At 43.8% G+C, this 16,610-nt stretch overlaps 2 protein-coding genes across 2 annotated transcripts in view; both read right to left on the bottom strand.

The window, feature by feature from the left end:
- LOC127444918 (uncharacterized) overlaps positions 1–16,610 on the bottom strand; it is a 239,234-nt gene that overhangs the window by 107,512 nt on the left and 115,112 nt on the right. The gene's annotated exons all lie outside the window — the stretch shown is intronic.
- The window catches only part of LOC127444745 (vacuolar protein sorting-associated protein 8 homolog), a 151,736-nt gene that overhangs the window by 66,306 nt on the left and 68,820 nt on the right, over positions 1–16,610 (bottom strand). Inside the window, exons 4-5 of the mRNA XM_051704307.1 lie at positions 13,004–13,085; positions 12,798–12,880 (exon numbers count right to left, since the gene is read on the bottom strand). Of these exons, the coding sequence (XP_051560267.1) occupies positions 12,798–12,880; positions 13,004–13,085 (165 nt within the window). The remainder of the gene's footprint in view (positions 1–12,797; positions 12,881–13,003; positions 13,086–16,610) is intronic.

Below are 16,610 nucleotides of genomic sequence, written 5' to 3'. Positions count from 1 at the left end.
CGTGCGGATTCCCATTGAGATGAATGTATTTCGCCCATCGAATTTCGCCATGCAAAGGTATGTGTGACCGTGCCTTAACAGTAATCGATATGACTCATCAAAAGTCGTCTGAAGAGATAAAATCACTTTGTGTGATGAACCAAATGAAATTTAAGTTGTTTTTCTCTAATCAAATCATATTAATAAAGCAGTGTTTCTAAACCTGGGGTCCGAGGACCCCTAGTGGTCTGTGGCATAATTGCAGGGGATCCATAGAATCATTTAAAAAAATATTTTAAAATTGCTTTGTTGAGAGAAAAATAAAACACACACACACACACACACAGACACACACACACACACACACACACACACACACACAAACAGATAAGGCACATCTGTGTCTAGGTAGGTTGTATGCAGTAAGCATTAGGACTTGGGAGCAGCCAGCCACCCGACATCCCATTAGCCACTCATATCTCAGATGTGATACGTGAAGCGTTACCTCAGCATCTTCACATCATATCACAGTGCACTGGGACTTGTTTTAATGGGAAGAATTAGCTTTAAGTAATGATATTTAACAGTTTTTCATATTCTATTTATGTTTCATGAAAAAACACCACAAATAAGCCAAATCTATTTATAACATATGTAAATCTAATGTTTACAAATAAACAGCTTTTAGTCTGTGAGTAAAACAATATGCCTGTTGTATTTTATTCATTTATTAACATTAGCGACTGTCTTTATGTGGATATTTCTGATATTTACCAACCTCTTTGCTATGCATTAATAATCCGGTTCCAGGGGGGTCCAGTTGAGACTGGTTTGAGTTATGATTGGGGTCCAGTACTCAAAAAAGGTTGAGAACCACTGAAGTAAAGCACTTCAATCAAATATGTTGGCTATGTTGATAACATCAAACCTCACTGGTTCTTATCACATCTCCTCACAAGACGCAATGATTAGTCACTATTCACTTACAAAAAGGCAAGTACATTTATAAATGTACCATTTGTGTTCCGCGGAAGAAAGAAAGCCATGCAGCTTTGGAGCGACATTAGGGTGAGTGACACAATATTCATTTTTGGGTGAACTATTCCTTTAACTGATTACACTTGTGTTCATTCATTAATTTAAAACCATAAAACACTCCTGTTTTCACTGTCTCATTCTGCCAACTCTCTCTCAATGTGGAGTAATTTTTCATAGACCACCTGTGTCAATATGTTTTCTCAGAGCAAGTAAAGGTGGGTACTTTATTAATCCTGTGTGGGATATTGGGAAATAAAAATGTTATTTTGTATTGTAAACATAAAACTTTGTTACTACATTCTGGATCCTCCACACACGAGAAGAATGGAGCCGATTCCACAGCTCCCAGAAAAACACTGAGTGCGTTTATATGCACTTTAAAAGTCTGATTTCAGTCAAATAAAGCAAAAATTCATCTTTTTAAACTGTAAACGCGTTAGTCCGAACTAAATCGTACATGTACGGTTTTTTTGAAATAGAACTAACAGACCTATATAATGTGGATATAAATCGTTCCTTCAAGCATGTAAACACTTCAATCGGTCCGCAAGAGGCCTTGCCATTATGAACATGCTCCGAAAAACAAAGGTGCCACGCGGCATGTATTTAACCCGGAAGTTGAACGCAACACAAAGTAGAGACGAATAAGAGCGACAACAACAACAACACAGTAGGTGTGTTTCATTCAGAAGTTATCATACCTATGCCCTATTCCCTTCAAAGACTTTACCATCCACTGTGAGACCTTTGGAGGGCTGAAACGTGTGGGGCTCAAACATAAAGTTTATTCAGAACTCACCTTTTAATTTTACTTTTTTTGGGGGGGGGGGGGATTATGTTTGAAGCAATATTACAGCATGGCTACAATGATTGTTCTCCCTTCAAAGTGGTTACCCAACACCAATCTTTGCAGTAGCAATAATTGTCTTTCTTTAATAAAACAAGTATAAAACCTTTTTCATGATCTTACATGGACTATTTTCACACATTCCATCTTAAAGGGATAGTTCACCCTAAAATGAAAATTCTCTCATCATTTACTCACCCTCATGCCATCCCAGACGTGTATGTCTTTCTTCAGCAGAACACAAATGAAGAACTCAGCTCTGTAGGTTCATACAATGCAAGTGAATGGTGATCAGACCTTTGAAGCTTCCTCTTTTTTTCTTCTTCTGCACATTAAGTGCAGGTTAATTGCAGTAGTAAGTGCAAATAGTGTGGGTTAGTTAACCCCATAAAGTCATATCTTTATGACTCTATTATTAATGTATACATACTGTGTATTTTCATCAGAAAACAAATAAGCCAACTAGCCTGAGCAGAGATCTCTTTGTCCATGGATTTTTTTAAATCAACATTTGTAAGATTTTATGTTAAAAGTTATATGAATGTATAAGGGAAAGTTTGTTTTTAGCTGCTTTGACTGATCACAATTTCTTTAAGCATTTTGGCATTTTAATCAACTTTTTGCCTTCACTCTTTCATTTTAAATGGTCTTGCGGTGTGACTAGATAATTTTTAAAAGTACACATACAGTTTTTCACATAGCCTCTCAATTAATTCAAAGTCATAAACGCTGCATACATAATAATTATAAAATTACAAAATGTGGTAAAAATAAGTACAGCATTAAAAGTATAGCATAGGATGTCACACTGCAGGTCATTTTCCAAATGTATTTCAAGTCAACTACACAAGTACACATTCAGACTTTGAGTTTACTTTAATGTCCACCTGTCGATAATGTACCAGTAATTGATTGTGAATCAAATGTTTGGATAACTTAATAGGTTTCTTCATAACCTTTCCTGTTTGCTGTCAGAGATGCATTTGCATTCACAGTAGCTGAACAAATGCCATCAAATTTCATCATCAGCAGCCCGGCAGAACCAGGGCCACTCAGTTAACTGCTGAGACAGGAAGATTAATGAATCAACATGATCCACAAAAAAGAAAATCAGACTGAATAAAAATCAAAAACACAACCTAGACTATATAAAAAATGGATATGAGGGCAAATGTTTTGTCTCCTAGATTTACAGTTGAAGTCAGAAGTTTACATACACTTAGGTTGAAGTAATTTAGACTCATTTTTGGACCACTCCACAGATTTCATAAAAGCAAACTATAGTTTTGGTAAGTCGTATAGAACATCTACCTTGTGCATGGCATGAGTAATTTTTCCAACAATTGCTTACAGACAGATTGTTTAAGTTTTAATTGACTATATCACAATTCCAGTGGGTCAGAAGTTAACATACACTAAGTTAACTGTGCCTTTAAGCAGCTTGGAAAATTCCAGAAAATGATGTCAAGCCTTTAGACAATTAGCCAATTAGCTTCTGACAGGAGGTGTACTGAATTGGAGGTGTACCTGTGGATGTATTTTAAGGCCTACCTTCAAACTCAGTGCCTCTTTGCTTGACATCATGGTAAAATCAAAAGAAATCAGCCAAGATCTCACAAAAAAAATTGTGGACCTCCACAAGTCTGGTTAATCCTTGGGAGCAATTTCCAAATACCTGAAGGTACCATGTTCATCTGTACAAACAATAGTACACAAGTATAAACACCATGGGACCACACAGCCATCATACCACTCAGGAAGGAGACGAATTCTGTCTCCTAGAGATTAACGTAGTTTGGTGCAAAAAGTGCAAATCAATCCAAGAACAACAGCAAAGGACCTTGTGAAGATGCTGGAGGAAACAGGTAGACAAGGATCTATATCCATAGTAAAACGAGTCCTATATCGATATAACCTGAAAGGCTGCTCAGCAAAGAAGAAGCCACTGCTCCAAAACCGCCATAAAAAAGCGAGACTACAGTTTGCAAGTGCACATGGGGACAAAGATCTTACTTTCTGGAGAAATTTCCTCTGGTCTGATGAAACAAAAATGGAACTGTTCAGTCATAATGACCATCATTATGTTTGGAGGAAAAAGGGTGAGGCTTGCAAGCCGAAGAACACCATCCCAGCCGTGAAGAATGGGGTTGGCAGCATCATGTTGTGGGGGTGTTTTGATGCAGGAGGGACTTTTGCACTTCACAAAATAGATGGCATCATGAGGAAGGAAAATTATGTGGATATATTGACGCAACATATCAAGACAGCCAGAAAGTTAAAGCTCGGTCGCAAATGGGTCTTCCAAATGGAAAATAACCCCAAGCATATGACCAAAGTTGTGGCAAAATGGCTTAAGGACAACAAAGTCATGGTATTGGCCATCACAAAGCCCTGACCTCAATCCGATAGAAAATTTGTGGGCAGAACTGAAAAAGCACGTGTAAGCAAGGAGGCCAACAAACCTGACTCAGTTACACCAGTTCTGTCTGGAGGAATGGGCCAAAATTCCAGCAACTTATTGTGAGAAGCATGTGGAAGGCTACCCAAAACATTTGACCTAAGTTAAACAATTTAAAGGCAAAGCTACCAAATACTAACAAAGTGTATGTAAACTTCTGACCCACTGGGAATGTGATGAAAGAAATAAAAGCTGAAATAAATCATTCTCTCTACTGTTATTCTGACATTTCACATTCTTGAAATAAAGCATCGATCCTAACTGACCTGAGACAGGGAGTCAGGAATTGTGAAAAACTGAGTTTAAATGTATTTGGCTAAGGTGTATGTAAACTTCTGACTTCAACTGTATGTTCATTTTTATAAAACAAAATTCTTGCTGATGCATCTTTGCAAACCACAAGATAAAAATGATAAAAAATTCAGAAGTGCTGATTCAAAAGGAATCACACAAGTTGTAATGACAGCCGGATGAAGCAGAACAGCAGAGTGCTGTTGTAATAGCACTGATAGGGTGCAGAGAGGCTGGGAGATCAATGTGGAAAGCTGACAGCACTGAATATGTGCAGATGAAAACAGATAAAGGCTTTCCACTGCCTAGAGCCTCAACCGATTCATAAGCAGCAGCATCGATCTCCTGGAAAGCAAAAATGTGTGCGCGTGTAAGTGTGTGTTGATGAAACGGCCACATGGGCTCTGAGCTGAAAGAGCCATTGTAATGCAAATTTGCTGTTCAGCTTCTGTAGTGTGTCCATCTAGATATGACAACTAAATGTGAAATAGAGTCTCAGCATGTGACATGAGGAGTAAGTGAGAGAAAAAAAGAATGTGGGATAATTCACTTTTGTGCGTGGAATTTCAGTGCAAAAACATGCATCTTATTGGCCTTCCACACTGGCAGTTTAGTCTGATTTAGGGTATGGTTCACTTGAGAAACTGGTAATATGAAAGGTGTTTTTTGGACCGGGGAGACGACCATAGTACTGAACCTGAGACTACTTGTAGGGGTAGGTCTGTGGTCAATGGAACTTAGTATGGTTCACATGAGACAGAACGCAACTTGTATTAGGGTCCGCACTTGTTCAGAAAATAAAACAAATATAGCATGCATTTTTTGCCGATTTAATTATAACAACATCATCAGTTGCACAAACACACACGTGCACCATGAGTGGCAGGGGAGCGTTGTTGGACACAGAAGTGCTGAGGTGCCTATATGTGGTGAGCGAGCATGCAAAATAAGCAGGGCTGCAAATGCACCAGCTGTTTCCTCAAACAAGATAGACTGTGAGCAGCATTTAGTCGCCTTCTCCTGGACATGTACATCTGCTGAATTACAGCACGCAACACACAGGGGTGCCAGTGTCGTTCACTCTGGTTCACATTATGGCAACCACACCAACGCTACAGGGGCACTGGGAACAATCATACTTGGATTCTTACCGCAGCAAACATACCCACTATGAAAACCACCTGTAAAGGAGGAGGCGAGAAGCAGCTTTCCTTGTTTAGGTAAGGATTTATTTTCTCTCTTTGCAGCACAATTTACAGTCTCACGTTATGCACTAAGTTAAACCACTATCACACACCGCTTCACAAAATAAACTCTCATTACTTGTAATAAAAAATCTTTGCTCTGGTTCGGGTCTGTCGTGCCCAGTCTCTCTCCCTCTTCTATTTGCGGTGTGTCTATTTATGCCGCTCTCCCCGTGCTCACTGAAATTAGAGACAGGTGTTAGACATAATTTAGCTCAGGTGTAAGTGCCCTTACCGCTTTCTCTCTCTCCGGAGAGATGCTTGACCACGCCCCCACTGCCACATATCCCCACCGCCCGACTCAGGCCGGGGCGGCATCCGGCCTGCCTACCACTCCACCCCCATTCCTGGAAAGGAAGTCGGCGACAGCCATCTGCGCCCCCGGTCTGTGGACCACCTTGAACTTAAACGGCTGAAGAGCCAGATACCAACGGGAGATCCGGGCATTAGTATCTTTCATGCGGTGGAGCCACTGGAGTGGGGTGTGATCCGAGCAGAGGGTGAAGGCCCGCCCCAGCAGGTAGTATCGGAGAGTGAGGACCGCCCACTTGATGGCGAGACACTCCTTTTCCATGGTGCTGTACTTAGTTTCCCTTAACGAGAGCTTACGGCTAATGTACAGCACCGGGCGCTCCTCCCCCTCCACCACCTGCGAGAGTACGGCCCCCAGCCCCCTGTCTGAAGCATCTGTCTGTAAAACAAAAGGGAGAGAGAAGTCAGGTGAATGTAAAAGCGCCCCCCCGCAAAGTGCAGCTTTAACTTGCGTGAACGCCCACTGACACTGCCCCATCCACTGGACCGGATCTGGAGCTTCCTTTTTAGTGAGATCAGTCAGCAGGCTGGTGACGTCCGAATAATTAGGTACGAACCTTCTATAATAGCCAGCCAGCCCCAGGAACTGTCTCACCCCCTTTTTGGTCTTGGGTCTCGGGCAGGTCGCAATCGCCGCTGTCTTGTCAATTTGGGGACGCACCTGCCCGTGGCCCAAGTGGAATCCCAGATACCGTACCTCCACCCGTCCAATCGCGCACTTCTTCGGGTTCGCTGTGAGTCCCGCTTGGCGCAGCGATCTCAGAACCGCCCTCAGATTTTGCATATGCTGCTGCCAATCATTGCTATAAATGATGATGTCATCTAAATAGGCAGCGGCGTAAGCTGAATGCGGTCTGAGGATTCGGTCCATGAGACGCTGAAACGTAGCCGGGGCCCCAAACAAACCGAACGGAAGTGTCACAAATTGGTGTAATCCAAACGGTGTGGAGAAGGCGGTTTTCTCACGGGAAATTGGTGTCAAGGGGATCTGCCAATAACCCTTCGTCAAATCCAATGTCAAATAAAAACGAGCAGTGCCCAACCGATCGAGCAACTCATCAACGCGAGGCATTGGATACGCATCAAATTTAGACACCGCGTTGACTTTTCTATAATCCACACAGAATCACACAGACCCGTCGCTCTTAGGCACTAGAACAACTGGGCTGGACCAATCGCTGTGGTATTCTTCTATTAACCCCATATCAAGCATCACATCCAATTCTTCCCGAATGATTTTCTTCTTGTGTTCGGGTAGTCGATGGGGCGGCTACGTACCACGACCCCCAGCTCGGTCTCGATGTGGTGATGGATGAGGTTTGTACGTCCCGGTAGAGGGGAGAACACATCTGCAAACTCCTGTTGCAACCTAGCAACCTCCGCGAGTTGGCTCGGTGAGAGGTGGTCTCCGCAAATGACCGGGGTGAACTGTTTATGTTTTGAACTCACCTCCGGACTGAGCTCCGCCTTCTCGGGAACTACCGTAACCAACGTCACGGGAACCGCCTCCCTCCACAATTTCAGGAGACTGAGGTGGTATATTTGACGTGCGCCCCCTCTATTGGCTCGTTTAACCTCATAATCAAGATTTCCCACTCATCGTGTGACCTCAAAGGGTCCTTGCCACTTGGCGAGTAATTTAGAGCTCGATGTGGGAAGCAATACAAGCACTTTATCTCCCGGTGCAAATTCCCTTAGCTGAGTTCCCCTGTCATACAGTCGGCGCTCTCGTTCTTGAGCTTGGAGCAAATTCTCCTGTGTTAGCTGTCCCAAAGTGTGGAGATTTGCTCGAAGATCAAGAACGTACTGAATTTCATTTTTACTGTTTGAAGGTCCCTCCTCCCAGGCTTCTCGCAATACATCAAACACACCGCGTGGGCGTCGCCCATACAGAAGCTCGAATGGGGAGAAGCCAGTGGAGGCTTGCGGGACCTCTCGTACTGCAAATAACAGGGAGTCGAGCCATTTATCCCAATTTCTAGCATCATCATGCACGAACTTACGAATCATGTTTTTGAGGGTTTTATTAAATCGTTCCACCAGGCCATCCGTTTGAGGATGGTACACGCTGGTGCGAATCGATTTAATATTTAACAACTCGTACAGTTCGCGTAGTGTCTGTGACATAAACATTGTGCCCTGATCGGTGAGGATTTCTTTTGGAATCCCCACCCGGGAGATTATTTTGAAGAGTGCCTCCGCAACACTGCGTGCTGAGATGTTGCGAAGAGGCACTGCTTCCGGATATCGCGTTGCATAGTCCACTAGGACCAATACAAAGCGATGTCCGCGTGCTGACCGTTCTAATGGCCCGACGAGGTCCATTCCAATTGTCTCAAAGGGGACCTTGATCAGAGGGAGAGGGCACAATGGTGCTTTTGGGGTGGCCGGTGGGTTAACCAGCTGGCATTCGCGGCATGCCGCACACCACCTGCGGACATGCGGCCAATAGAAACGGGCTATTAGACGGTTCAGTGTCTTCCTTTCTCCTAAGCGACCCGCCATGGGATTATAATGAGCCGCCTGGAATACCATTTCCTGACAGCTCCTTGGAATCAAAAGCTAGGTTGTATCCTCTTTAGTCTGAGCGTCCTGCGTCACTCTATACAACCGCTCATTTATAATTGCAAAATAGGGGTATGAAAGGGCGATGTCAGGCTGGAGTCGTTGACCATCGATGACTCTCACTTGGTCAAAGGCGTGTTTGAGGGTTTCGTCTCGCGACTACTCCAAAGGGAAATCCCTGTCAGGGAATTCCCTGAGAAGGGGAGGGGCTGCAGCCTCTCCCCATCTCTCGTCATTATGACGTGGAGCTGTCGAGGATGGCCCCGGCTCCGCCTCCCCTGCCAGAGCACCGCACATCACACATCTCCCTATTTTCATACAGGACCCATCCGCGCAAATTCCCTTTAATAAAACTCTAAAATCAGGCCAATCAGTCCCCAAAATCAGCGGATGGGTGAGGCGGGAACTAACCGCGGCCTCCACTCTATGCTTTTTCCCCCGGAATTTAATTGTTAGGGTCACCACCGGATACTTGTGAATATCCCCGTGTACACATTTCACCTTCACCGTTTTAGTTGTGACCAATGCCTCGGGTTGAACCAGGCATTGGTGGATAGTGGTTTGATTACAACCGGTGTCCACCAACGCTTGGTGAGTACCCCCCTTGACACTTACCGGTATCCGGTACGCTCCGGGCCGGTCGGGGGCAGCCTGTGGGAGGTCAGAGACCCGCACCACCGTCCCCAGCTCCATCAGAGGGCACTGATCTCGGAAGTGGCTTGGGTCTCCGCACCTCCAGCAGGCCGGCCAAGGCACTACGCCCGCACTTGCGTCGGCGAGCGCCCCCCCCCCTGAGGGGGAGAGCAGCGGGGCACTGAAGTAGGGGAAGGTGTCGCCTCCCACACCCGGGGAACTGGTCTCAGGGGCTGAAGTCCTCCTCGTCTGCGTGGGGCAGGAACGGGACCTGGAGAGAGAGCAGAATGAGAGGAGAGAGGGGAGGGGGAAGAAACAGAGGAAGGAGAGAAGATGTAGGAGGGCTCTTCTGCCCTCGGGATCGCCACCATGTGGTCCTCCGCAAGTCGGACAGCTTCCTCCAATGACGCCGGGCGGTGGCACTGGACCCACTCCGCCGTCCCATTTGGCAGTCGATCTGTGAATTGTTTCAGTACCACCTGGTTGATAACTCCATCGACGTCGCGGTACCCCGCTAGCAGCCATCTTCGGCAGGCGTCACGGAGCCGCTGGGCAAAGGCAAACGGGCGGTTGGAGCTCTCCAACTTCAAGCTCCGGAAGAGTTGACGACTTTCCTCCGGAGTGCGACCAACCCATTGCAAGATGGCTCTTTTTAAATCTCCGTAGGCCAGGAGGCTCGTCGCTGGCAGTTGTTGAGCCGCATTGGCCGAGCGGCCAGCCTCAGATCTCGGCGGTCCGCTCAAACAAATCCAGGAAGGCCTCAGGGTCGTCCGCCGCCCCCATTTTCTGTAAAGCTGGCGGGGGTAATGGCGTGGGAATGCCCGGGGTCGCGGCTGAGGACACCTCCTGGCTGAGGAGGCTCCGGATCGCCTGCCGGTCCTCGGCTTAAGCGTGCAGGAGCTCGACAAACCGGCGGTCTTGTACTTGTCGGAGCTCAAGCAGTGTCTGTTGGTGGCTCTGATGTAGGCTGGCGAGGGCTTGGAGGATCTCCGCCAACTGGGAGGACTCTACGGGACGACTTCCATCCATCTTTGACCCAAACTTCAATCCCGGGTTTCGGCACCAGTGTAAAGGAGGAGGCGAGAAGCAGCTTTCCTTGTTTAGGTAAGGATTTATTTTCTCTCTTTGCAGCACAATTTACAGTCTCACGTTATGCACTAAGTTAAACCACTATCACACACCGCTTCATAAAATAAACTCTCATTACTTGTAATAAAAAATCTTTGCTCTGGTTCAGGTCTGTCGTGCCCAGTCTCTCTCCCTCTTCTATTTGCGGTGTGTCTATTTATGCCGCTCTCCCCGTGCTCACTGAAATTAGAGACAGGTGTTAGACATAATTTAGCTCAGATGTAAGGGCCCTTACCGCTTTCTCTCTCTCCGGAGAGATGCTTGACCACGCCCCCACTGCCATACCACCATACTCACTAACAGGGTATGAAATTAACTTTTTTGCCCACCAGCCATAGTGACAGGTGAATGCCCAATTTTCCCAGACACTTTGATTTTTTACCAGCCACTTTGATTTTTCATATATATGTATAATACCAGGATATTATTATTATTATCATAATGATAATTTTGCAACATTCAAAAGAGCAGACAAACATAGAAGAGAAACTTCTTGTTCAAGAACCATTTTTGAAGTTGTACTGAATTATGACACATACTGTATGACAATTCACCTTTTGTCCCAAAATTGTTGCATCCAAAAATTAGATCATATAGACAACACTATTCTTGCAAATTGTTCCCAGATGACTGACAGAGAAGAAATAGTGAGAACTTGCCATATGCACATGTTCTGCCAATAAAACTCTGAACACACGGCGAATCAGACACGTGCATCAACAGATTTTCTTTCGTCTGTTCTTCAAAATATAATCAAGTGTGCTTCTTCAAGCGCACATTTTTGTGTATAACGTCATTTCTTGTCATTTGTCATTCTGAGAAGACTTACAGGTCGCCTGGCACAATGGCAGGTAGATGAGCAAAATTACCCGCCACTGAGCATCAAATACTCACATTTGGCAAGTGGCAGGTGCTAATTTAATATTAGATTGCATCACTGTATTAATATAGCACTATTGTAGTAACCATGTTTTTTGGCAGAAACCATAGTTTTAATGCAATTAACCATGGTGTTACTACAGTAATATGGTGGTAATATAGTAACCATGGTTAATCTTGTGATTACTGTAAATTTACTGTACAACAAAATACCATGGTGAAACCATGTAGTAAAACCAAGGTTATTTTTTCTCAGGTAAGGTTAGGGTTATGTTTAGGGGGTTAATCTGGTGTCTGTTAGACTTTAAATAAACATAACAAACACACTGCAGTGATTCCCATACTGTATGTTAGTAGTTAAATATGGGTGCAAATAGAATCTGACACTATTTGCACCAACATGCAATTAGTATCTACCATTATTTGCACCAGGGTTGGGGTGCAAATAATATCTGCCACTATTTGCACTGGGGTGTAAATAGCATATACCTTTATTTGCACCAGGGTGCAAATAGCATCTGCCTTAAATTAATAGTCATTTTTGTTAAGCAACAAGAACAGGCCTCTTTTGAGTCCTTTCTTTAATGTAAATTAGGCTTAATAAGGTTTAAGCCTTACTCAAAAAGGCCAGCGCTATTTGCCCATCACAATTAAACATTATGCTATAACCAACCACCAGAAATCAGGCAATAAATGAAAGAATTTTGTTTAAAAATGTTTTGTTTTGTTTGTTTAAGAGACATCTGTACATTTTCTAGCAATCATAAAAGCAGTATTTCACCAAATTATGGAGAAGGCCATTATAACTGGGCATACAGTATACCAGTTGCACAGTAGAGTGCACTTTCTGCATTTTAAAGAGTCGATTCAGGTGCTTGGATTACAGTGGTGAACCGATGTTGTACAGTCTCAGTAAAAAATGACAAATCATGGAAGTCTGCTGCTTCCTTCACAACGTAGCACTCAGAACTGGCCTGCAAGGTTGGGATTTAAGCTGTACAAATTGCATTCAGCAGAAATTGTTGTGGTGTATTTGTGGCATTGTCTGATTTGTGTCCTATAGTCCTTTAGTGAAAACATTGCATTCAGTGTATGCACATAAACAACACTATCAGCATTCACTATTCATTCTTAGTGATTTTAGGCAGGTAGGAACCATAGGATTTAAGCTTGAGCCCGTTACCCAATTGTCAAGACAAATAGCTTTACATTTTTCCAAACTGATCCCCTAACCAGACAGCCAACGAAAAAACAAAACAAAACACACATCTCTTATGTACAACAACAAAATGGAACACACTTGGAACACAGACCAGTCTCTGCACATGCATACAATGGATGGTGTTAGTAAAGGTCCAGCATAAAAACATCCTAGTTATAAGACCTTTGAAAGCTGTTTTAAACAACAAAATGATCTGTTCACCTGCAGTATACGCTGAATGATGGCAGGTGGGGTGATCAAACTGGACATGCTGTTTAAGACCTTCATGGTAAGCTCTTTTAATGCTAAGAATGGAGGGGAAAACAATTAGGACCACACTAACGACTGAGCCCTCAGCTATTGTCACTTTAGATCAACTTAAACTGTTTTTTGCTTTTTAATTTAGAGCTTGTTTGTGTTTGTCTCACCATCTGAAGTGTGTCTGGCGTCAGGACCTTTGAGTAGTTTCTGTGGTGACATCATTGCCTCCAGGAGAGGAAACCACAGAGCCTGAGAATGACAGAAAAGATTGAATTCTTTATGGCTTATAAATCTAATAGTAAGTAAAGGTAAAATAGTGCCTAAATGATTTGTATGCACAGAGTAAGTGTGGCAGCAGGGGCGTGGTCAAGCATCCATCTGGAGAGAGAAAGCGGTAAGGGCGCTTGCACCTGAGCTAGATTATGTCAAACACCTGTCTCTAATTCCAGTGAGCATGGGGAGAGCGGCATATAAGCAGCCACGCCACCAGCAGAGAGGGAGAGAGAGTCTGGCACGAGAGTCTCACGGTGAAGCTACTGAGCTGTGATGTTAAAGAATTGTGATAAAGACTGTGTGATGATTAAGGGGCTGTGACTAGGAGCCTGTGATGCTAAAGAGTTTGTGAAGCTGAAGAACTTACGGTGCCAGTTGTGACTGTGTTAACCCAAAGTTTGTGATTAAAACGCTCACCTGAGACCTGAAGCACCCTGTCCCAGTGTCCTCCTTCCCTCATTCTGAGTGGCTTCGCTTACACTGGTGCCAAAACCCAGGAATACAATCGAGTTGGAGGAAGTACGCCCCATGGAGTCCCCGTCGTTGGCAGAAATCCTCAAGTCCCTCGCCAGCCTACACCAATCCCATCAACAATCCCTGCTTGAACTGAGACTAGACCAGGATCGTCGTTTCTTCAAGATTCTACGAGCTCAAGCAGATCCGGAGCCTCCACAGCCAGGAGAAAGCCCCAGCCACGACCCCGGACACCACATCCCCCACGCCCCCGCCCATGCTTCAGAAGATCGGGGCAGCAGATGACCCCAAGGTGTTCATAGACCTCTTTGAGCATGCCAATGGGCGGCCAGGCTCATCCCGCTGCTGTCCAGGGAAGTCCCCCACCGAAGCCAGAACCCCACACGTGGGGGTTTGCACTGCCCACAGCATCGACAGTGCACCGCCGCTCTCCCCTTCAGGTGGAAGTGTCCGCCGACGCAGGTGGGGGCTTGGCGCCTGGGCCGGCCCGCTGGAGTTGCGGGGATCCGGGAACACTTCCGGGATCAATGCCCTGTGATGGAGCTGGGGACGGTGGTCCAGATCCCCGACATTCCGCAGGCTCCGCAAACCCAAAGTTTGTGATTAAAAGCTCACATGAGACCTGAAGAACCCTGTCCCAGTGTCCTCCTTCCCTCATGTAGCTTCGCTTACAGCAAGATTTGTGAAAGCATAAATCAAATTGCACGCATAAAAATAAATTGCATGTGCACAGAACGTTTTGTAAAGGTGTAAATCAAGTTGCAAGAATAAGAAAAAAATATTAGCAATACTTTAATGCTTTGCATAAGTGTAATTCATGTGTTGTGAATCTGTAATTGTGTATTAACACAAAGTAAATTTGGTGTGTATTCTTCTGACTTTTTTGCTTTTTTCACGCTTACACTTTTGGCACTGTTTTTGCTCCTAAACATGGCCAAAAACATTGCAAACCTGCAATCTGTGATATGCAAGCAAAGAAAGGGTATCATGAACAGCTAAACGGATTGACCATGTAGAATCAGTCTGTATGTGTAAAATAAACTACTGCGTGTAAATTACTTGTGTTTGTGGCATAAATATTTTCCAGAAATAATCCGATATACGCTGTTCCGTCTTCCCTTTGTTGCGCTAACACTTTTGGCACAAATTTCTCACTGAGAATAGTTTTGCAAATGCAAGGGGAGAGGCGGGTCTACCAGCTTCTATCAACCAATCAAATTAGGTTTTCGTTGACATGATAGTTTACTCTGACCTGATTGGAATTAATAAAGTGACAGACCGCTTCTTCTTCATATGGCTCAGCGTCATTCCTCTGGGTATTTTTCCTCTCTTAAATATTAAACTGAAATATTAATACATATACGTTCTTTTATTGCGAGTGTAAAGTTAAGCTGTAACCATTTATTGATATAAATCTCAATCTGGTGTTCAAATGTTTCTTTATTTTGTTCATTATTTTAATTATATTTTAATTACTTTCAATTATCAATGGCATGGTGAATGGGTGGATGGATGGATGGATGGATGGATGGAACTTGCTGGTATCATTGAACTCATTCTAAAAAACAAAATGATATAAGTAAACTATCTATCTATCTGTTCACAAAGTTTTGTTGTCTTACTTTATTCATCTGTTTTCAAGAGTTCTGTGATACCAGCTAATTCCATCTATTCACCAAATTGCCTTGCCAATGATAATTAATACTAAATATAATTAAATTGTGTATGTATTAATATTTCAGTTTAATAATTAAAAGAGGAGAGATACCCAGAGGAACGGCGCTAAGCCATATGAAGAAGAAGCGGTCTGTCACTGTAATGATGAGTCAATAGATTTGAGATCCATGTGCAGCTTTAATAACAATAAACGTAGTAATACAGATAGGCAAGGGTCAATCACCAGCAACATTAATCCAGAGAGGTAGTCAATAAACAGGCAAGAGGTCAGGGCAGGCGGCAGACAATCACAGGTTATATCCAGGTAAACAAGGCAGTAATAGTAGGAAGGCAGCAACGTGTCAAAACAGGGTAAACAGTCCAGGATCATACACAGGAAAAACAATAAACTCAAAAAACGCTCAGAAATGTCAATGAGAGTGAGACTTAAATAGCTGAGTAAATGAGAAACAGCTGAGCAAGTAATCAGTGACAATTACAGGGATTATGGGAAATGGAGTCCAGAGAGTTAAAGTCAATCCCCAGGTGATGAGATCTCTGGTGGTGAGCGGGAGGAACAACAAAGACGGGATTCAAGACAGTCACTTTATTAAACCAATCAAGTCAGAGCATTTGGTCAACGAAAACGTCATTTGGTTGGTTAATAGAAGCAGGTAGACCCACCTTCCCCACTGTGCTTGCAAAACTCTTTTCAGTGAGAAATTTGTGCCAAAAGTGTGAGTGCAACAAAGAGAAGACGGAACAGTGTATATCGGATTATTTCTGGAAAATATTTATGCCACAAACACAAGTAATTTACACGTTTGCAGTAATTTATTTTACACTAGGGGTGAAACAGTTAAGATTTCTCATGGTTCGGTTTATATTATAGTTTTAGGGTCACGGTTTCGGTACGGTTCAGTATTTACCATTTACCACTCACGTCGAGCGATGTCTGCAAACAGTGCCTGTTTTGTAAATGTTTTTTGAAAATGCAAAAAGAAAATGCTTCCAGACAGGAGACCTGAATAACGCAGGGGGCTTCTTGATCAGCGGGTTGTTTTCTCCACTTGTCATTTTCACCTACACACAATGCTTGCAGAACAGTGATGTCATCAAGTTGACCCACGTGAAACACAGGCGGAGTGTATCCATCTACAGATCCATTCAGGTGCATTAGCGGAGGTTGTAACTGGGCATGTGTATTTGACACTTTATTTTCTTTGCAAAACCTTGTGCTCCAGATGCGTCAATAAACTTGAGGTGAACCGCGGTGCCAATGCTTACCGAACCGTGGGTGGCAAACCGTACAGTTTTTTTTTTTTTACCGAGAACTGTTACACCCCTATTTTACACATACAGACTGATTCT

Source organism: Myxocyprinus asiaticus, chromosome 8 (genome assembly GCF_019703515.2).
Source record: "Myxocyprinus asiaticus isolate MX2 ecotype Aquarium Trade chromosome 8, UBuf_Myxa_2, whole genome shotgun sequence".
In the NCBI taxonomy this organism is placed as follows: Eukaryota; Metazoa; Chordata; class Actinopteri; order Cypriniformes; family Catostomidae; genus Myxocyprinus; species Myxocyprinus asiaticus.
The sequence above is the reverse complement of the archived record's forward strand: the minus strand, read 5'-3'. Positions and strand labels throughout refer to the sequence as shown.